Source organism: Orbicella faveolata, unplaced genomic scaffold (assembly GCF_042242905.1).
Source record: "Orbicella faveolata isolate gen_17 unplaced genomic scaffold, um_ofav_v1 contig_2, whole genome shotgun sequence".
Classification (NCBI taxonomy): domain Eukaryota; kingdom Metazoa; phylum Cnidaria; class Anthozoa; order Scleractinia; family Merulinidae; genus Orbicella; species Orbicella faveolata.
In genome coordinates, this window is record NW_028301547.1 from 6901113 (window position 1) to 6924286 (window position 23174).

The following is a 23174-nucleotide window of genomic DNA, read 5'->3' on the forward strand; positions in this document are numbered from 1 at the left end:
TATAGTCCCTGAAAATAGAAACTAGATTACTTGACTGACCAAGAAACGTGAAGCTTGAATGCACGATTCCTCGGCAATGAAACCTAGGGCAGAATCGTAGGGTAAGGAAACGCAAATTCGCTTTAATTTTGTCACAATTTAGTAGATATGAATCCCAAAAAAGGCGAGGACCTGTTGGAGATTTCCAAGAAACACTGGCAACTTTCAGTTTCTGTAAGACATCACCCACATAAATGGAAGTTTCTTCCTCCCGGAAAATTTTCGCGTAAAGGAAAATGACTGACTTGGCAAAACCAAGTCGTTAATCGATGCAATCAAGTTTGGCCTTGTAAGTCAATCACGCCATATCATGGAAATATTGGCAAGGTTATACGAGTTTATGTTACTATCATTTCAAGTCAGAAAAATCTTTAAAGGCAGCCAAACTCCGCTTTATTGCAAAAGATTTGTAAATGAATAGCTAGGAACGAAGAGCGTCGCGTGGCTGCTTGCAAATGCGTGGGAGCCACTGACAACTTGTTAATAGTTTTCAAGATAACATAATTAAAATGCGTGGTCTCTAGAACTAACTTGATCCAACTGTAAAACATCAACAAGACATAATGATTATTATTGTCCGCTACCAAAATCATCTATTGTAGGTGCAATGTTTGAAATTTAAACTACACTACACGTAGCTCAAGTCGAATCCACGATACCACAAGCCGCCTCGCATGTGTCACACGCGGGGAAAAAGCGTGTTCAGTTCGCGCGTGACTCCTCGCAAAACACCGGAAGACTTAAGCTCAATGCCAACGCCCACTGTTTTTAATTTACCGTTGCTGTAAAAACAAAAGAACCTATACTGAACTTGTTGTATTAAAGCACTTTCAATAATATTGCAACGATAAAGACCATTTCGTATTTCCTGTATATCGTTACAGTCCGGATGTGACGTCAATGGCGGATCCGGTTCTTTTTACTTGGTCAGTGAACCAACAGCGGAAGAAGATGTTTCGAACACCTTTGAATTACAAAGTTTGTTCTACTTTCTAATTCAGGCCGTGTCACAGAAGTTCGGTGTCGAAAGCATCGGAAGTAAAACGCATCCGCCTTTGAGAACACCACGGAAATGTTGCTGTTGATACGCGGATTGTGTGACTCGTGGCAATCAGACGAGTCACAGACTTGAAGAAACAACACTGGTGACTAAATAAAGGTGTTCAGTCAACATCACTGCCAATAAAACACCCTAGAGAACTCCTTTAAGAATGACATGTCAGTTAATGTTTGAGCTTTAGTTATCCAATTAAGGGTGTGAGTTATTATGTGGTACCATCTACCAGTGTGTTTAAGATAAACATCATTATATTTTCGGATAGTGGGTACTGTATATCGAAAATAGGAAAGGACGGGCAGGAATGTGGCGTTAACAAGCGAAAATGAAGCCTCGTGCTATATTGTACGATATCTGACAGTTGACACTGCGAAATGTCGCTTAGTGCCATAGATACCGAGAGAGGCTTCGATTCGTTATTATAGCTACTTAGAAACTGCGTCAAAACTTCATTGGTTGAATACAATACATCTTAGAACAAAACGTTACTAGATAACATATATTACGCACAGCGGTAAAACACGACCAAACACGTTTCGGAAATTCAAATCTACACGATAATTAATATGCTGCCCGGAGGGCGCATTCAGCCTACACCTGCTTAGCTGCAAATAAAATTACATAAACCCACAGGTTGAGAACCGTAGAAGAAAGAGGAAAGCCGTTTTAATGGTCTTTACGAGACTAAAGGCAGCAATCTGTGAAAAGAAATCTTAGATGCAGCGCACAGCGTCATCCTGAGATACGATGCGAATAAAACTTGTCACCCGCTAACGCGATAAATGGCTTCTCATGCCACGGTAATTTATACTTGTGGTGTTATTTATAAAGAAGCTTTATTTAACAGGTGTTTGACTTACATGAAAAACGAGAACAGAGCAGAATAACGTTTCACTTTGACCGCAAATTTATGCAAATTCTGTCATTGAGCCCCCAGCTACACCAGGCCAAGCATGGCGGAAAGGCTTCCGCTTTTGGAACCATGGCTAAATGTGTCCTTTCGACTCGAGCGTGAGGCCGCGTTGCATTCATGAATCATGGCATGCAAGGTCACATACCATACCGCTTGGTGACTGGGAAAATCTAAAAACAGCAAAGGAGTGCCCTGAAAGAGGAATTATTTCATGGCCAAAGCATGTTGTTCCTGTTTACAATCGTTAAATTATCATAAACTTATCACTCGAGGGGCTCTTAATCTCCTCAAAGCAGGTGTCGTGACTCTCGTGTCGTAATTTTAACTTTTCAAGGGTACTAAAGGACACTACAGAGGGCAGAAACAAAAACATACATTCAAAATGATCCACCCGTCTTCTTTAATGGTGACGCAGATCCTACGTAAAACTCGCACGAAAACCACAAGCGAGTCTAACATGGACACACATGCATGGCGATTCATGAGGTGATGTTCAAATTTATAAATTTGACTAGTGTATTGTGACTAAAATGTCGCATCATTTTGAATTGAACTTGTTTGAGTAACCGTTTGTGAGATTGGAAACGTGGTGAACGAGTCTTCGTGTAGACTACAGATTGCCAAGATTTGCTCTACATAAACAGCTAGACGTAATACTGCTGGTTATATCTGAATTTTTCTAAATAAAAGCACTTTCAGAGACATAAAATTTCATGGTTGCTCATTAAATGTTTATCAAGAAATTATACATGTAAGATAAAGCCTTAATTATGACAGGGCTCATCAGGCACTACATTCGGTGCAGGTTTCCATTCATTCAAGTCATGCAGTCCTTTGAAAAAGACAACTTGAATAACCTGCATAAAACAAATTGTCCCAGAGGAGTCTTAAACAATTACATTAAAAAATGTCACGATACGTGGCACAAGCTACGAATGAAAACTACCGAGGGAACCCATTTTGAATTATTTGGCCAGTTGTATAAAAGCAATCAGTTAAGGATAGGTATTCTTTCCCTCAGTTTATTCGTAAGTGATTTATTTTATTCTTATTTGTTTTTCTACCACTCGTGGATACATGAGCCTGCACAATCATAGCTGGCCATCAGGCGTGCTCTTCACTCATTTTAACGGCTGATCACAGCTTGCCACAATTGGAAAAGCCTTAGGAGAGTGGGTGCGTCATGCCGGCAGTAAGCCACTCAGTTACAACTATACAGTTTAGGAAGGCTGCCCGCTTGACTTTATACGATTTTGAACATGATTGCTTGACGATATTCAGGTTACATCGTATAAGTCGCGTCGCAGGTTATCTTTCTTTAATCAGGTTATCTTACTGCTCTCCAACCGAAACTGAAATAATTTTCTGTACGCAGGTTCCAAAATAGATTAGTATCGAGTTGCATACCGGCACGTACATACTATGAAGATTCTAAACATGGAGGTCAGATTCACTTGCAAACAAGATTTTCATTGCAGGTGCTTTGACAATTTACTTTATACTTGGGCTGAATCTCGACTGACTTTGGTAGCTTCACGATCTTCATACAAAGTGGAGCTGGTATAGTTTGCAGTTTTTTACTTTCACTTGAAGCAAGCACGAGTATGATTTTCAACTGCCCTATAAAATTCTCTTCTACCTTTAAAGCTCTGACCCCATGGCTTGTGATAAGTTTAATTCTATTAAGAACTGGTGGCACAATTCCAATTACATGTCACATGAGATATTGAGCCTATATTCTATTAAAGTTGCTTCTGGCAAATTTAAAGCGTCTGTGGAAAACACCCTGTGCTTAAAATAACTTTCTTTATTAACATTTCTGTTTCGAGGTGCAAGAAACATTGCCCAAATAATGCTCATAGCTATAGGGGGCCTGATTTTATGAAAATGTAATACCAACTAAAGAGTCGGTGCTTGTTAGGTTTCATTAATTTACCTGTACGCCTACAAAGTTGGCCATCCGGTTTTAACACGCATGGTCTTCCATAAGGCTTGAGGTCAAGCCCCTTCCTTGAAGTTTAAAATAGTGCGTTCACTCTCAAACTGAGATTTAATGCTTCTTTAATCTCTATTTCTTGAAATTTGTGCTTGACTTTATATTTACAAAGGTATTCAATCACTATAATGGAAAAGAAATCTATTGATGATTCATCAAAGCCACCATTTATTTACTTCAGTCAGTGACATGGTTCATGTAATGTTGAATAAAATTGAAATTATCCCACCATATGCTTTTTTTTCATACACTTCCATACACCGCCTAAATATCATACTGTTCTTGAAGGAAATCTTTAATACTACCTAATGTCAGAGAAGATGTCACGCAGGATTACATTCATAAACTGTAGAATCTTAGCTGCTACTCGTGCTTAAGGGGTTTAAGTTTGGCGGTACGTTTCAGGACCCTTTGAGAGTCTATCACTTGGTTTGTTTAGTTACCCATTAGTTCCATTTTTTTTTTTCAAAAGAGCAAGCTTCCCCCACGCCTAACATACTCTTTCGTGAAATTTATAACTTAAGGTGTGCTTTATAATTTGATGCATTTCCCTCTTGGAAGATTAACACAATCAGGTTGATTAATGTTAAATGGTGATTCAACTTGGAAAACACTGGAACCACTAGCAGAGCGCCGGGAAATCAATTGTCGATTCCTCATTCTGAGAAATCAGCCCTTCATTTCTTTCCTTTCAGTGCACATGTCTCAAGCTACGCCATGCAAATAACTAAGTTATCCCACTAGAACTAGCACGTTTATTTCTGAGTAATTCTCGAAACGGGACAAAAACACTCGATCAAGGAAAAACTTATATTAACTGATTTTATCTATACGGATAAAGCTTATTAAGCAGGATGGCAATCTCCTAAATTTTACAATTTCCTCTACTGCCCAAGGTTTATAGTTGGTTTTCCTTAATGATGCAGCTTCTCAGAAGTACAACCAACTTCCCCTTCTGCTTACATGGTCTTCTACTTTATCGTCAGCCTTCAGATGAGATGAAGCTTCTCAGAAGCTGACAATCAATTCAGTTCCACTTATGTTTGATTGCCTTCTAATTTATCGTCGGCTTTCCCTGGAGATGCAGTTTCTCAGAAGCACAACCAACTTCCTCGTGTGCTAAAACGGTCTTCCACTGTGAAAGGTGTGCTGCATGCAGTTTATAATTTCAATTTCCTTGCAGCAACTCAATAAAATTTTCAAACAGATTTGCCACTTTTACTAACATCGCTCCGCCAACGGACTGGTAAATTGGACAATTTCATAAGGAAAAAATGGAAAACCACAACAAGAGGTAAAATCGATCGCGGATTCCTAACTTAGATCTCCGGTATCCATTTCTTTGCCTTCGTTGTAATAACGTCAAATGAGATTCATTACCCTACCACATCATTCCACTGAACATGACAGTTTTTCTCTTCAAAGGGGACACTTGGTATCATTTGGCTTATGATATGTTTAAATGGAGTTACAACTATAGGGTTTTCAGCTCGATTAGTGCGAAATTCTCTGCCTCACAGGGTGTAGTCTGAAAAAGCAATATACACTGAATTATGTCCTTGATATTCTCACTCAACTTGTACTATACTAAACTTCAAACCTAATCCAAAATAGTTTAGACTGCTACTTGTTTTGTGACCTGCTTAATAGGTTTTAATGATGGTTGTCTTGTATTGAGCTGTATTGAGATGAATTATGAACCATAACAGTATGGAAATCGTGAGTTTACATCAAACCAGATCTACAGTTTATTAGACCATTTAAGCCTGTTCAATCTCCTTGATCCTCAAGGCAATTTACAATTATCAAGCAGTATTACCGTTCCAAGACATACGTTTTCTTACTGAACATGAAGAACATGTTCTAAAATGTCGTAAACGGTCAATTCCTTGTAATATACGCCTTTCCAAGAGGTGTATTTTAAAAAAACAAGACATTAGTTATAATCCATATCGGGTTGTGACAAGAGGTCCACAAAGACTTCCCTTCGAAAGCATATATTTTCACGATTTATTACGCGTGCTTCCTGTTTTCAATTTCACTCCGGATCTGGATCACACACTGACACACGCACACGCCGTAAAGGCATAGGCATCAGTACGATTTTGGCTGACAAAAAATTAGAAATTCACTAACAAATTTCTGATACTGTAGTGAAAGCCTTGGTTCGTTTGCAATATTCGTGTTAGCTGGATGTTATAAACCAACCACCTGTTGAAAATCCTCTTCAGCACTTTGCTGTGACATGTATACATATATATTGTCGTTTTGACAAAATTTGTGTGAGCTGGTCAGTTGAACACCCAGAGTCGAGTGATTTCGAACGGCGCAATCACATGAGAAGAAGCTGCAATCGAAAGGGTTTCGCCTCCTTGCCTCCACACTCTCAGTATTATATGGCAGTCTTGAAGCGGTAGAAGAAGTCCTTCCGGAAATTTAAGCATTACTAAGTATTACTAACTATTACTAACTCTTCCTATTGTAATAGGAAGAGATCATTTATTTATTGCATGCGAGGCTTACAAGAACGGTTTCCCCTCATGATACGTAACGCACTAGTACATTCCAGTCATCTGCATTACGGGACACATAAGGAATACATTTTGACAAACTAAAGAAGCTACAAGCGTCGGTTGGGGTGTTTTTTTTTGTTTTATTTCATAACTTTAGAATATCTGTCTTCTAGGACCTTTTAGGAGTATCTATCCAGTATACGTAAATGAAGAAAGCAGACCGCCCAAAAGGACTTTGCAATGGCAATGATATAGATGAGTGCACTTGTTATGCTAAGCGGTGTATTTTTTATACGAAGGCCAACCTGCAGCCAACTGAAAACAAACCTGGCATGGTTTGAAGGAGTTTTCGGGATGCAGTAAGACTGAGCAACATTTCGAGATTAACTTGCGTGGGTGTATTTTACGAACATTCGATGTGCTTAGAGACATGGAATACAAATTAAAATGTACGAAAAACTAGAACTGTGCATTGAAGAGTTTCAAATGGCGAAGCAAAGTTTGTTTAGCGTGTTATTGCGCAACGGGAGAAACAACATCACTGAAGTGAAACGATGATAGTAAATACGTTCGCTTAAAAGGCATGAATTCGTTAAATATTGCCAACCCTCAAAGCGATCGAAGATACCGTTCAAATTAGACGATAGGAAGTTTTCCCGACTCATTAAGATCAGCATGCATTGTTACCTATATAGCCTTGCCATTTTGGTTGACTGAAATTCCTTTTTCACCTACGATCACTGAATAACAGTTACTCACGATGTAATGCATTAGTTAGACAGACTGCTACAGTTCTAAATTATAAACCAAGGGGTATGCTGGGTGCAGAACAGCTACTGCAAGAGTGCAGTTTTTGAGCAGATCATTTTGCTGAACATTAAAACTGTTTCAAACTTGGTCGGTAATTTGGTCTCTAATTTGCAGCAATTCTATCTTAGGCGAGGAATCTTATCTATTACACGTTTTATCAACTTTTACTGGATTCAGCGGCACCAGTTTTTGCACAAGCAACATTGATAGTTATTATTTTAATATCATACGTGAAAAATTACCGCCTAATTTTGGCGAGAAAATTCAGCGTTAATTATACATAACATGTGAAATTACAAAATTGTCATGGCAACATCTGTTGCGAATTTCTCGATACAATAATCAAGTAAAAAAAAACCACGATCGTAAGCGTAAATAGACTGCGAGCAGTCTTTCTTTTCCTCGAAAATCCGCGGGGAAGAACGAAAAAACATGTAAGCATGCGAGCGTGACTGTGAGCGTGACATGCGAGCGGCGATATTGATAGCGTGGGCGTCGGAAGACTAGCGGCTGCTCGCACGTCACGCTCACAGTCACGCTCGCGCCCTGACTTGTTTTGTGTTTTCGCGGAAAAGAGAGACTGCTAGCAGTCGAAAGCGTAATTTGTCACCCATGATAGAAAAAGGTGATCAATAGGTATACTTATGAAATTAACAAATAATTTCACTTGCGTCTTGTCAAAATTCCGAATAATTTTCCGAACCTTTAGGCGAGGGAATTATTAGGATTTTGACAAAACGCGCGTGAAATTATTTTCTAATTTCACTCGTCGCCATCTGATTATCCATACTTATTTCCCTCCCAAACTGTGAAGGACTCCAGTTTCATTTTAACTGACAGCCATTTATGTTTTTTTTGTTTTTTTCCACACGTTCCCTTCGGGGTTATTTTTTACTTTGCATTTCGTTTAACTTGATTTCTTTATCAGATTTTCCTCGAACATTCTTTTCATATTGTATCGTAAGTTAAGTTAAATAATTATACTGTGAGTAATTCTAGTGCTATTTAGGTATTTATCAATAAACGCCGTCTTGAATTCCACGCTACCTGCCTTATTGTGTGCTGTTACTTAGCAAAATCGAAATTCAAAACGTAGCAAAATCGAAATTAAAAAAGTGTTCTTGAGGGGTTTGATCATAAAATTTCTATAACATATTCGCCCTTCGGGCTATCAACGCGACTACCCAAATTACATTTTAGATGCGCAACAAACTTATAGTTCACTCTGATATTATAAATCGTGCATTAGTATAAAGAACTCTGGAGGGAAGGTTTTGAGACTTCGCGTAACGAAGTTGAGTGCAGATATCGACTGCGTGTGATGGCCCAACTTAAAATAAACGAGCTACAAGTTAAAATCCTAAACTAAGTCTTAGGACAACGAACCGTTTCGCCAGCAAATGGTAGCCGTCTTTCCCCTCTCCAACCCCAATGAGATCTTCATTTCTATTCATACAACCAAGTGATAATATTTCAACATTGCTTTAAGAAGAAGGAAAAGGGGAGAGGGGAGGTTCGGAAAAATGAACAATCACTCCAAAACGAAAGCTTGTTTACGAGCTCATAATATTACGATGAAGACTCTGTAGCGGCCAAGCTTTCAAAACGAGACTTCAGCTAATTACTGATTTGATACCCTGAGTTTTTGTTATCGCGTCAACATCCATGAATTTGATGGAGGTAACGCAACGAACTTGAAAGGCTGACATTTTGGGCGTTAGCAAAATAACGGTCTATTTCGACAATCAAAATTCTAAGTTGGTACCGAGACTTTGGTGAATATAACAAGCCAGTTATTTCCTCATCCCTCAAACTCCGATAAGTATGATTTCGATTTTTCTATTCTTCCAAGTTAAGTAGAAGTACTAAGAATTGCTAAAATATATAGAGGGCTTATTCAACTAAGAGATAACACTCGAAAAGTCAGGGGTATTAAGTCTATAATTAAATACTGATTCACCGATGATTCAAGGCGTAGCAATGTATGGAATGTAACTAACAAAATGGGTTGTAACTGTTTTTTATTGACAAGTGAACAAGGCGTTTCAAACTATTTTTAAGGTTGCTTAATTGGGACGGTGAGGTAGGAAATAACGAAGTTCTCCACCAGACAGGAAACACAAATATTTACTTTCGGATGTATCACATACTGAGGTTACCTAGCAGAGACATACACACAGGTTGATTGCAGAAAAAAGTTCGAGAATCTGGCGGTATATTTCATTCACTTCTAAACCAAGCAACCCAATGAGCCTCAAATCGTGAAGCACAATGTTTGTCAATGAGACTGCATGCCATACATTATATGCGTGATCAGCATATACTATTTAGTTAATAACCTTTTAATAGCGTGTCAGAAATCGTTTTATTACTAATCGTATCACCCGTCACTCATCGCCCAAAGGATGATTCAAGGCATAGCTATGCGTTGAGCAATGCGCAACGAAGTGTACACGTGGTGGCAAGCCACGTGGTGCCACGTGGTGGCAATGAACGAACCCTTTTTGAATTTTTTTTTTGAAATTTCGAAAAGGGTTCGTACGCTTTTCCGGGTCCCTTTGGTGAATTCCAACATAGTTTGTAGCGGCGATACAGTGCATAGGAAACGCTGGCTAGATAAAATCCTGCTTTAAGTGATTTTTATGCAGAGAAGTTTTAATTTGAATGCAGGCAAAGACATTCTGTTTGAAACTAACTGATTAATTTATTCCCCTTTTACATTTTAAGAATATGGCACTTGTAGTACTTTTCTTACAAAAATATTTGAATATTCAGTAACCTGTTTGAAAACACACGATAGAAAATTATACGCTTCAATCCCTTTTGGGTTTCTGGTTTGAACTGAGAGGATAAGACAAAAGAATGAAAAAACAACAATTGATTGGAAATGTATCTTTCCCCTCTTTGTGTAACATGACCCTGCAGCTTCACAGTAGGAAACAATATACAAATTGGGCTCCTGACAAATTAAAGAGCACATGATAGGATAGGATAGCATAGGATTCTTCCAATTCATCTCCGAGTTTGAACACTATTAAAAGGAGCTTTAACTAAACATTTAGTGACCTTCAGAACATAAAGATGGTGGAAGTCCCTTAACCCTTTCCGAAGAGAAATTTAGAAATCTCCAGATTTAATACTTTAAACTGTTTCCATGGCAACATTTTTTATAAACAATATTAACTACATAAACTATCCAGATATATCCTTATATGGTGAACTGTTCAACAACTGTTTCCATGGCAACAATTTTTTATAAACAATATTAACTATCCACATACAGTTTTTACTTCTGTATTTTAGACATTTAATGTATGTTTTAAACTTTTATTTTTCAGAGGACCCTCTGGAAAACCACCTCTAGGTGATTGGAGGCCTCTTCTTAAAATATTAATTTATTATTATTATTATTTGTCCTTATATGGTGAACTTTTCAAAACAAAGACATCATCTGGTTGACACTATTAGCATTTCCATTATCTAATAGACAGATCGCAGCTTGAACAATTTTGAATGAAAAAATCACATAGCCAAACAAGCATGTTTTAAATCTTCAACCCCAAAGTCACAACTGTGACCAGTGTGCAGGATAACTTAGAAACATTACACTTTTCAGAAAATAGACAAAAAAGCAGTTGATTGAAAAATAATAGTTTACTGCAGTTTGGTATATTTAACTAGTTCAACTTATGAGTTCTTTCAAGGTATTTTTCTAACAAATTTGATTAGAATTAGCAAACAACAAGGATGGTAATTGCATAATTACATGTAAATGGAGGAATAGGATATAAAGAGCTTTAATAAAAGATTAATAACAATTTGACAACCCAATTCCCAGGCCAGCTAATTCTATTTTAAATGTGCCGCCCTTCTGTCCCTAAGTGATTGCACGCAGAGGTAAGCAGCATACAATAGAGGCAACATGGCCTAGTGGTTCAGTCACTGGACCGGATTTGAAAACCCATGGTCCAGGCTGGGGTTCGAGCCTCATTCTGACCACAAGCTGGAATTGTTTCCTGGTAGCCCCAAGTTCAGCTCCTCGGACACACTTGTAAATAACCAACTAGTCTACCTCCTGCCCGTTGGGATTTTTATCCTTGTCAAGTTTAATTTGTAACATTTATTTCTAATATCTGGCACAGACCCATTAGCCATTCTGCTAAATCACTTACTTACCATGGGTAATTATGGTTTAAAATGTTTTTTGCTGTTTTGTTTTTCTCTCTTAGCTAAGGAAGTTCTTCTAATGAATAGTACACCACCACCTCAAGGGTGAAGCCAGTGTACATTATCTTGTCACAGGGGGTGGGGACAAAAAATAATGGGGGAACAGGTTTAGTGCTGCAAGTAAAACAAAATTTCTATGATTTACGAAACAATGCTATTTCGTACCTTCAGACGATGACTAAAATTAATCAGGCATGCTTTTCCAGCGGTAGCTGACCATCAAATAGCCTTTGTAAATAGCCATCAGTTTTGTTATTATAAAGCTGACTTTCTATACCTGTTAAAATAACAAACCGAGTTTGCACAAGTTCTGAGCGTTTCTCTTCTAATAATATTGTCACAAAACCTAAATTTCAATTTAAAAAAAGCTTATTAGCTAGAAATAATAATGATTACTGCTGCTCTACTCTAGAGTGTTTACAACAAAATTTTTAAAAGTCTGCTTTTCCATAAATTCATATTTGATATTTAAAGGCTTAACTATGAAGCGAAATGGAGAATCTTATCTTCCCTTGTACTAGTAAAGTTCAGATAAACAAATGAATTGATTTTTGAAGACTCATTGGCAAACGAAACTTACCATTTCATTCACAAAAGACGTGTTTGTAAAGCCACGAGGAACTCACCACTTTTCAAAATGGCCGCCACAGGAAATCTCCTAACGCCCAAAGCCGCTGTCCTTATGCCGAAGACAAGCTCGGCTCATCTGGGCTCTGGGTGCGAGCGTCGCCCTTGGCGTTTTGCAAGTTAATAAAGCTCCCAGAAGTTAATAAAGACCCATTCATTTAATACCGTATCAAAAAGGTCCCAGGAATGAACCTAAATGACGGTTCTTATTTTTACACGATCGCAAAGATGGCACTTCCAAAATACGTCTAGAGGTCCATGCAAGTGAGGGGTGACTTCCTCTAACTGATCCGGGATAAAAAGAAAGCGAACTTAATTACATGGAAGAAAAAAAGGGGCGTACAGAGTGGCAATAGCCGTTTTTTCACGGTTGACATAAAATTCTCATTTGCATTACAACGTAACGAGGCCATTTAAGGAGAAACCACAAAACTGCCCGAAATTGCCCCACATACATGCTAGATTATATTGTAATGTAAATGAGGAAAGTTAAACGCGAAAAGAGCTATTGCTTCCTATGATACACTTTGTACTAAAAAAAAACAAAGTTTACTCAGGCCCCGTCAACACTAATTCCGGAGGAATTTCTAAGCGCAGCTGCCTACCGTCTAAACTAATCCGTCATGAAAACGAAGCTTTTCGAAAACTCTTTTCAAACCGGAGGAATCTGAAAACGCCGGCTTTGCGTTTTACCGTGGACGGAAAACATTTTGAAAACGGAGCTTCTCGAAAACGATGACATTATGATATTAATGTGCCTTCTCTGCCCGAGTTTTCCTTAAACAAAAATCAAAAATGACCGGTGATTGTTGCGTTTTCAAATTCCTCTGGCATAGTGTGGACCGAGAATATCTGATGCGTTCTCAGAGTGAAACCTCCGTTTTCAAATTCCTCAGACGTAGTGTGGACAGGGCGTCAAAGTCGTCTTACAGAGGTGAGTGTAAAACGATCACATTCTAAGAACACAAATCGAAATTAAGAACATTAAAAATTGGCTTTTCATCTTTACAACTTCATTCATTTCTCATTAACTACTTGCTATTGTCACTTGAAACGGGAAGCATTTTTGCACGTTTCGCGGACTCAAGGAACAAGCGAATAAAACAGCAAACGCTTTGAATTTACTGAATTTTTTAAGTATGTATTATTGTATTATAAAATCCACTGTACATAGTCTCATAACATATTTTAACTTGGATTTAAATTTTACTAGTATTTTATTCTAATTTAACTCGTTTTTTTTTTTGTTATGTCCCCGTATTAGTAGGGGAGTTTTTCCCCAGCTAGGTGGTTGATGACATTCTTAATAAAGTTTCTATCTATCTAAAAAACATTTCACACAACTTTGCTTTCATTAAATTCTCTTAACCGTAGTATCATCACTACCATTAAATAAATTTAACATTTCATCCCAAAATAAAGAAACCTTAGGGAATGTTACATTTTAAAGGTATTCGAGTAAGGCTTAAATAAATTATGATCAAAGTCTGCGAAAAATAATACCACAAAAAACACTGAAATATCCCACGGTGTACTCCTCTTTTACACCGACTCTGTGCTTATGAGTAAGTCGCACCGCGGAAACACCGTCCTTTGACAGTTTCTCATTACTAGCAACTGAACGGCAATAAATTGTCCAACAGTCGGGACAAACGTAGCGTGAAAACTGCGATTAAAAATGAATTTCATCCCTTTCATTTTAAACGAGGCAAACCCTACAGGATGTCGTGATTTCCATCTTGGTTCTAGTAACAGTAAATAAGAGCAAAAACAATTCCCTCGAGGAACTCCGCGTTCTTGTTTTATTCAAGCCCTGGAGCTGGTGAGGAATGAGCGACGTACCTCCCCCCCTCCCCCGCCCTAAGACCCTTCGCAGTAGACACATCCAAAATTTATGGAAGTACCACCACCTTACGATTACCAGTATGTCGTGCCTCTGATTGGTTAATTGTTCCTCATTTTCCACGTGTTAATGAAAACCAATCACCGACACTATACGCAATATTTGTACTGCTATGTCAAAGGTCTCTTTGTTTAGCGAGTTACTGAATAATGAGCCTCTGATAAGTGAACTATGTTTTCTCAACATTGGCAAGTTGTACCTAATGCAAATAGCCATAATCTTCTGTCCTTGATAATGCATGTATTCCTTAGCTTTGTTTCTCCAAATCAGTCTTGTTTGTAATTTCACCTCCTCTAGACACCCAACCCACCCATCCCATCTTTTCTGTTCTCTCGCCGCTTTCTTGGCGCGGTCCAACTGACCAAACGCCTGGAAGAGGCTTCATTTCTGTACGCACGTTTAATCCACCAATTGCTCCTAGTCAAGATCAGCCATTTATTAGGAAGTGAAGCCTGCTGAGCTCACGGGATTCCGCGAGCGAGGGCTTCTTTACTGCAAACGCGAGCGGTTTGACCTAGAGGCAAAGTTGACAAAATCCCATGCCATTCTCCTTGCTGCATTCCCACTCTCGTTCACTTCTACACCCGAGTTATTCACCACAGAAACTACACAGTAAGCACTCACGCGTCCCTCGGGCGTTAAATCCTGCCAGCTAGGCAAGCTGAGTAGGAGCTGGCTGGAACTATCACGATGAAATCAGATGCTGCTAGAAAACATGTACTATGCAGCGATGTATTACTTCATGCGAAATAACCTTTCTGAAACTTTTGTAGAAACTTTTTAACATCAATTAATATATTACTCTTTAAATAACAACAGTAAATTAAATCAAATCATGAGCACTTGACAATTTTTAGCGCACTTTTTTTTTTAATGACAGCGCAATAAGGGATCTTGACATCAAACAAAAAGATAAGCATTTTCTGCACTGTAAAAATAATATTATTTTGTCATTTGAAGAGCCCTCTTGAAATAATCATAAAAAAAATGCACAAATACCGGTTAAGTGTTCATGGTTCGAACGTCCTCGCTGTAATAATGACTCTATACATGTTTCACTATTTTAATCGTATCTATAACAAAATTCTCGATCGTGATTGACTCTCCGCGCGCCTGTGAGTGTCCAATTACCGGTACCCAATTTCAACTTTTCGTGATTGGATACCTGTGACTGGATACCTACGTCATTCAAACGTCAATTACGTGCCCTTGAATGGCTTCCTTCTTAATGTTCCCTGCAGTTTTTAAAACTTATGGAAAGCGCTACTGACTTTTTTGCCCAAAAGAAGTTCTCAAAAGACTTTTTAACATCGAAATTTGTTATTGGTACGATTAATTAGTAATTGGACCTCCTGTCGTACAATTCAGGGAGTAATGGTGTTCTTAATTTCAAATCGCCTCCGCGCGCTTGCAAGATTTTGAAATTACTTGTGCGATTACTCCCTGAATTTCACTCCACTCGGTCCAATTACTCTTGACAATAGTTACAATAATATTAATCTATTGCTTAAAGTTAAGTTAGTAGCTAACACCACATCCTTCTGCTCATATAAAGTGAAGATCAGAACACAGAACGGGTAAAAACGAAAATACCCCGTATATCCAAAACGCAGCAAACACCGGCATCACAAGTTCACCAGTGTCAGCAGGACTCAGAAAGGTAATAGCCAGGGTGACCCAGATCCAGGAAAAGCCTCGCGCTCCAACGTTGAGAAGAGGGGAAGAAAATTTGAGTTGATAGAGGCAAGCTGCCTGGCTGGCCAAACGAAGAAGAGCCTGAAATAAGAGGCAGAGGCATGAAAACAAGCAACAAGTCAATACCTGATGTAAGGGAGAGCCAAATTTCCATTTTTTTTTTTTTTTTAATCTTTGCTCGCTCAAGCTGTTTTATATCATGTCAGGATTTAAAAAAACAGTGTTGAGGAAAATCTTGCCCACTCAAGCATTGTTAGTCTTTTTTTCCTCTCGCCAGAGAAAGTATCAAATAAATATTCAAAGAATGTCAATCTTTTTTTTTTTTTTTTTTTTTTTTCACTCTCTTATCTGCCCTTTCCTGCTCTTCTCTATCGCTTGGAATAATTTTGAGGTCTTTAGGAGTTGTGAAATCAAAGATCATTCAGAACACATTTTTCATTGACGCGGTTTTCAGAAATCCTGTCAATATATACATGTGTATTATAATGAATTGAAGCACAAAACCAAGCAAGAATTTAATACTTCAAGACGTTCAAATTATAAAGTGAAGATTTCTTAGGAGTATAGAAGAGATTACACATTTAAAGAAAATGCACACACTCTTAAATTTGACACGGAGTATCCGAAACATGCCTATCAAATCTAAGAGTGTGTGCATTTTCTTTAAATGTGTAAAGTGAAGATTTACCCGTGCAATAGAATGGACACCAAACACGGACACCAAACATGGTATACTAAAGTGTCCCTATTGGAAGAGGTGTCCATATTCTAGAGGTCACAAAATTTAAATCAAAGGGTTCATAAGAATTAAGAAATGCTGCCGAAATTAACTAAAGACAGGCGTCTGTATTATAGAGAGGAAGGGTTCTGCCTGCCCATATTGATTTTACTAGCCGTGGTAATTAAATAGTTATGTCAAATATCTCATCCTCTGTACATTTTTTCTTGACAAACAAGACCAAGACCTCTACAGGACAAAGGACAGTGTCATTATGGAATAGTTTAGAAAGAAATCTTAAGCTAAGCGAATTTCTGAATATTTTTGAACGAAGATTACGAGGTGAACTCTTACGTGAACTTTTATCTTCATAATACAATATCATCACGTAATTCTACCTTATTTCATATCATTCTTATAATTCCTTGGTTAATGTAACTTATTTAGTAGTATTAGTACTGAAAAGCCCCCTTGGGGAGTGCTAATAATAAATTTGTATTTGTACCAGTTACGTACGGACTGAATGTCAAACTCACCATAATGAACAAACTAATGATCAGCTCCAGTGTTCTGTTCGACAGTTGAGCTTCAAGTGCAGGTAACTCACCAAAACACAAGACAACAAACGGGAGGCTCACAACGCAGGTGAAATTTAACAGATAAAGTAGCTCTGCACGTGTGGCCTGCACCCAAAACAAAACAACACCTATTATGACTAGGCTTTAGTACCAGATGGGCATCCAGGTGTCCTGTGGACAGCCATTTTCTATAGAAAATTATTCTATTTTTCATACATGTGTGTTGCCTTACAAATTGCTCATCTGAGCAGGCTCTGTAGTACATTTTGGACGGGCACATTTAAAATTCTGGCTAAAAGCCTGATTATGACAATGCTTAGTTAGTAAACCTTAATCCTTTTTCCTAACTATAGCGAGCTAAAGTAAGAATATTATCTGCTGTTGAGGTATTCCTTGTATGAAACACCATTTAGTCTAATAGACCGTTTTCTTATTCTCGGTATTGGACTGGAACTAGCTTGCAAATGAGGCTAATGCGGGGAGTCTTTTCAAATGCAAATGACATTTATCTCTTTTTGATGATATTCCCCAACCTGAGCCTCCATTGCAAGTTATTTCCACTCCAATACCGAGGTACGAAAATGGCCTATTCTGCCTGAAGTGAATATTTTTTTTTTTTGAAAACTTATCGACCCAGGGGAAGGGGGTGGCAGAAAGTGCCTATCACCCCTACCTCTTAGTAATTAAACATAATTATTATTCCACAAGCACACATTGGATATGAAATGACAAGGCACATAGTGCCAAGTTGGCTATTATCATCTCATATTCAACAAGCACAGGTCAAATACTTGTTTTATTTAAAATCCCCTTAAAATATAAAAAACTAAATTTTAATTTGAAAAGAAATAAAAACAACGCAAAAAATTATGCACACGCTTGTCATATTTGTAGAGCATGGTACAATGGCTCAGAACTCTTCAAATGGATTATCCAATGATCCCGTCTATGACAAATAAGACTATATCAATCTACATTAATTTTATTTTTAATTAAATTTTAAATTATCAATTGAAAGTAAACAGTCATACACACCTTTGGCAAATATCTTTTTGCGTGAACAGTAAAAAAAGCCAGTGAAGCACTCATTATGCAAGCAAACAGTCCATCAGTAAATGACACCTTATAATCAGCAAAGGAGTCCTCAAGCGTGCAGAAAAGAACCATGAGAAGTGAACTTGAAATGGTCACAAATACAATAATTTTGTCTGGATAACTATGTCGATTGGTTACCCAAGACGCCAGGAGAACTAGAGGAACTGACAGGGCTAAAGAAACCTGAAACAAATAAATTTTGGAAAGCATAATTATCGTCTATGCATAATGCATGCATAATTGAAAAACATTGAGTGCCGATTGTAAGTTGTGGTCACTAGGCATTTTCTTCAGTAGAGTGTTTTCACATGACAACATGACCAAAACAAAAAAGTGCAGCCATATTGAAATCCCAAACCAATCCTGTGAGAGTTGAATTTCTTAGCTAAATACATGTACTTTCTTTTGTTCCAAAACATTTGCGCAGCTGCTGGTCACAGTCCTGCACATGAGTGAATATATGCTATAAATTTGTATACATGTATGTATAATCTGTTTCTTATACAAAATTTCAAGCAATAATGCAAATTTCCGGTACTTCTTTAGTTACTTTGGATAAGCTGCTGAGTTCAATGGAAATTTCCACACATCAAATAATTAGTAAAAAACAGAATAGTTTACAATAACTGGACATTTTATTTTGGTTTTTATCAACTAATTCTCACACCAACTGGTTACTGTGAGCACTTAATTTGAAAAGTGACGAATGCACAAGAGATTACTCAATACACACAAAACAAGAAATAGTACTCACCAAATAGGAATCAGATCCTGCTGATATTCCAAAGCCTGAATTGTTAAAATCCAATGCAAAAAAAGTTACAACCACCACATGTAGGCAAAGCATGGGACAAAAATGACTTGCTTCACTCCTGAAACTTAAGATGCCAGAAGAAAGATGTACAGATTGAATATTTTGATATATCGCAAACTAGTTAATATACTTAATCACACAAAAGAAAAGAAGAGATCTTGTACAAACCAGTGATAACAGTTTTAATGGTAAACTTACATGTAATATAATTCTTAAGCTGAATTTTAAAGTGGCAGCAATTTTAAGGGGAAAAGTCCTATTCCAAGCCCATGGAATATTATGCTTCTGCATACAGTGTACATGTGTTAGCTGGAAAACTACACGTATGGCTGCTGCGTTTTACCTGCTACAGTGACATTGAACACTCTGACTTACTGTACATGTAAAAAACAAAAGGCACATGTATTTAAGAAATAGAAAACATGTACTGTGTTTCTATTCATTCTGTGATTGGCTATGCTACTCACTATCTATTCTGTGATAGAAAGCAAGTAGGGTAGCAGTGAGCGCTTGTTGACAAAATGACGGTCACTTCTTGGTGTTTTCGAAGTGTCTGTGAAGAGGATGTAGATAAAGTTTTGAACGACTAATAGATTTATACTAAAACAATTAAATTATTCACGCTCGATTTCTATGCGCGATAGTTGACTCAGTTTGTGCCCTCGTCAACTATCACGCAATAGAAATCTCTAGCCCATAATCTAATTGCTAATAGAAACATGAGTGAAAGTTTGGGAGAACAAGAAATGCTGTGGGAACAGGTGAGTGTTTCCACAGCTTTTTGGAGTTCTCCCAAACTTTCACAAGTGTTTCTATAAAACAATTAGATTATGAGCTCAAGATTTCTATCCCGTTGATGAGGGCGCAGTGCATCAACTATCACCCATAGAAATCAAGAGCAAATAATCTAATTGTTTTTAATTAGTATAAATCTATTGGTCATTCAAAACTTTATCAAAATTCTCCTCACAGACACTTTGAAAATGCAAAGCCATCATTCTATTAACAAGCACACACTGCTACGCTACTTACTATCTACAAAAGAATCTAGAGAGTGAGTAGTATAGCCAATCAGAGAATGGCATTCATAATAGAACTCCAGTAGATTTATTAATACTAAAACTTGATAGAAACACTGAGAATAAGTTTTCCATTTCTTTTAAAAAAATACCGCAATGAAAGAAAGGGAAAAAACAGACTTTGATCATCAAAATGTAAATTCTCTTTGCTCGCACCATCATTACATAAACAGCTCATGCATGTTTCTATCGAATTATAGAAACAGGGTTTTACAGTCAAACCAAGTGAAGCGTACCCCTCAAGATTACATTAATGAATTGATCATTTGAATATTGAATCCGCTAGTCGTTTCAAGAATGCAACAATGAATTGACTATTTGAATATTGAACTCGCTAGTCATTTCAAAAATCAACAGTAAATTTGAGTTTTTTTAAACATTAAACCCATTAGCCGTATTCTTTGAAAAACTAGTGGATCCAGTTTTCCAATAATCAACTCATTATTGCATTCTTGAAACGACTAGCGGGTTCAATATTGAAAATAATCAATTCATTAATGTAATCTTGAGGGGTACACTTCACTTGGTTTGACTGTAAACCAATCAGCGGACGTGTAGCGGGCATGTACATGTATGTATTTACCTTACCTTACCTCTATCATATGGTAAAAGTGATTATTTTATTTTTTATAAAGAAACTCAATGCTGTAGTTCTCACCATACTTGCCACTATCCTGGGGAGTTTTGAAATAACCAAACAAGAAACAGAGTAATTATTATGCAATCAACTGGTAATAACAGCATGTACAAAGAAATTAGTGTCTGAATCACTGATAGCTCACTGTGGGTCAGGAGATTTTAATGTACAACCAGGATAGTGAATTCTGTCCCTTGCTGGCTCAACAGGCAAGAAAAGATTCTTGGGAAATTTTTTTTTTTTGAGGAAATTTAAATTACTGACAGAAGTAAGTTTTAGTTGTAAGAGATGAAATTTTGGGGGGCTAGTGAGAATGATTTTGGGGTAAGTATGTACACATCACTGTAACAGCTTGTCCTCCGCAAGCTGTTATTATGATTACCTGGTTTTCTTTGAACCCTGAACAAACCGAAACACTGCAAGTCTGTGATTATTAACACTGATGACCAGTGAAAAGTTGATTCATGACTAAACAAGGACAAATCAATTATGCTTTGAATGGCTGGATGCCACCCCCTTCAAGGTTTTTCACAGCTTTTCACCACTTTATATGGTGTCACAAGAAATCAAAAACATTTTATCTGGTATACCACATGCACTGAGGGATGCCTACTTAATGCAAAATAATTTCACTTCAGAGATGAGTCCATAGACCCTATTCATAAATGGCTGCCAATTAAAAATTCTTTTGTAAGTATTTAAATTAGCCCAACTAACCTCATTTTTGAGTTGATACTTCAAAAGAATTTTTACTCTCAAACAAGGTTAGTTGGGCTAATTTAAATGCATACAAAAGAATTCTAAATTGGCACAATTTGGCAGCCATTTATGTATAAGGTCTACTATGAATGTAAGCTGTACACGATTTGAAATTTACATTCTCTGTTTCTGTGACTACGTGTACATGTATATACATGCATGAGTACCTCTTGCCTTCATTGCTCAGCAAGGAAAGAAAGTTGTGTTGGGCAGCCTCGGGCTAGTGAATTTTGCCGTCAGGTTAGTAGATAATTTCTGTTCTTACCTAGGTCAACAGGCAAGTGAAATCTATCAGGAAAATTTTTGCAGAAATTCAAGTTAGAGAAGGAAGTGCTGTAAGAGATGTAATTTGGGGCAGGAGGCGCTAGTGAGATTCAGTGACTTTTGGGCACATAATACACTTGGCATGGTCAATCGAACCCAATCAGACTGAATTTCAATCGAAATCAATCCAACTCAATCAAACTGAATCCATTAATTGAGTTTGGCACTTGAATAAAATCGAACTCATGCAAAAATTATTAGATTTCTGAACTCTAGATATTTGTCAAACTGGTGTTGAAAAACTGGAGGCTCAAGTTACTTCCAACAGCACAACACTTTTTTGTCATTATTTTTTTGTTGTTGTTTTTTTTTTGAGACCACATAACATTATCTTTGTTCAAGCGAATTTATTCACTGAGTACAATCAAACGCAATCCATTGGACTACATTCAATTGAGTTTGGTTGCCAAACCCAATGGAACAAAATCCTTGGGTTCAATTTGTTCGATTGAGTTCAATTAGTTTGCAAACTGAACTCACAAAACGTTTGGTGTTCGATTTGGTTCAATAGCCGAACTCAATCGAACTCAGTCCTACGATTGAATTCGATTGAGTTCGATTGAGTTCGATTTCCGAACGTTCAATTGCCTATGCCGGAGGGCTAGTAACATCATACTGCAGTTACGTGTACAGCTCGCAAAGGTCAAGCCCCTCAAAAAATACTTTCCTTTGCACTCTGTTACTGATGTTTAGAACACTTCATCTTCACCCTTCGATTTTTCAGTTAAAAGTAATATTTTACTTACAAGCATACATACAAGTCAGCTTACCTCCTTATTCGCTTCCTTCCCCAAAATCTAAAGAACAGCACAATGACACCGCTTTCCAACCAGTAGAAAGAAATCGACGCGTGAGTGTTTTCAAAGAGTTTGTAGTGAAATATGTTCTCCACAATTAATACAACCACAAACAGTAACGTTGATAAAAACGTGTAAATATAGCTGTGTTCTTTGGGTGTCTTTTTAGCAACTGAATGTTCATCGCTGTCCTCAGCCGTCGGAAAATTATTTATGGAGAAACCGCTCCAGAAATTGTTGCGGGCATTGCCATGGAACTCCCGATTTGTGTGTTCAGGAAGCCTTTCGTGTAGCTCCATACCACTCACAATTTCAGAGATATCATCGCCGGATGACAAAGTTCTAGTTCGAAAAGTTTCCATCGTTGAGATTGCTGTTACTGTTAAGTAACCCGCATGGATGTCGACATGTTCACTCGAGAAAAGCTGGAGAGTAGTCCTGGGAACGAATACATGTGCCCACTCGTTCGGACATCCCTTAGGACTTCTATTGTCTTATGTCTGTAATCGGATTTTAGCACGGTAAAAAGTCGTCAAGTCAAATTTTAAAGGTTAGAACAAGGACAGGGCAACGTGCAACGTCCATTTCTTGTT

The 23174-nt window shown here is 37.6% G+C and overlaps 1 protein-coding gene and 1 long non-coding RNA gene across 2 annotated transcripts; one reads left to right on the top strand and one right to left on the bottom strand.

The window, feature by feature from the left end:
- The first annotated feature begins 5032 nt into the window (after positions 1-5032).
- LOC149111747 (uncharacterized) lies at positions 5033-8374 on the top strand. Its single transcript, XR_016207114.1, has 2 exons — positions 5033-5299; positions 6692-8374. It is a non-coding gene; the product is annotated as an uncharacterized LOC149111747 (long non-coding RNA).
- A 4928-nt stretch (positions 8375-13302) lies between these two features.
- On the bottom strand, positions 13303-23157 carry LOC110049776 (uncharacterized). Its single transcript, XM_020755602.2, has 5 exons — positions 22555-23157; positions 18926-19049; positions 18112-18354; positions 17035-17181; positions 13303-15861 (listed from the first exon to the last, which is right to left on the bottom strand). Exons 1-5 carry the CDS (start codon positions 22941-22943, stop codon positions 15631-15633), a joined length of 1134 nt encoding a protein of 377 aa, XP_020611261.2. The 5' UTR covers positions 22944-23157; the 3' UTR covers positions 13303-15630.
- Between the last annotated feature and the right edge of the window lie 17 nt (positions 23158-23174).

What these genes read in the sequence shown, in the direction of transcription:
- LOC110049776 (XM_020755602.2), bottom strand. Translation starts at nt 22,943, where the DNA reads ATGGAAACTTTTCGAACTAGAACTTTGTCATCCGGCGATGATATCTCT. An exon ending in GGAAGGAAGCGAATAAGGAG is followed by an intron (nt 19,050 to 22,554) that starts GTAAGCTGACTT and finishes TGGCATCTTAAG; the next exon opens with TTTCAGGAGTGAAGCAAGTC. An exon ending in CAGGATCTGATTCCTATTTG is followed by an intron (nt 18,355 to 18,925) that starts GTGAGTACTATT and finishes TATTTGTTTCAG; the next exon opens with GTTTCTTTAGCCCTGTCAGT.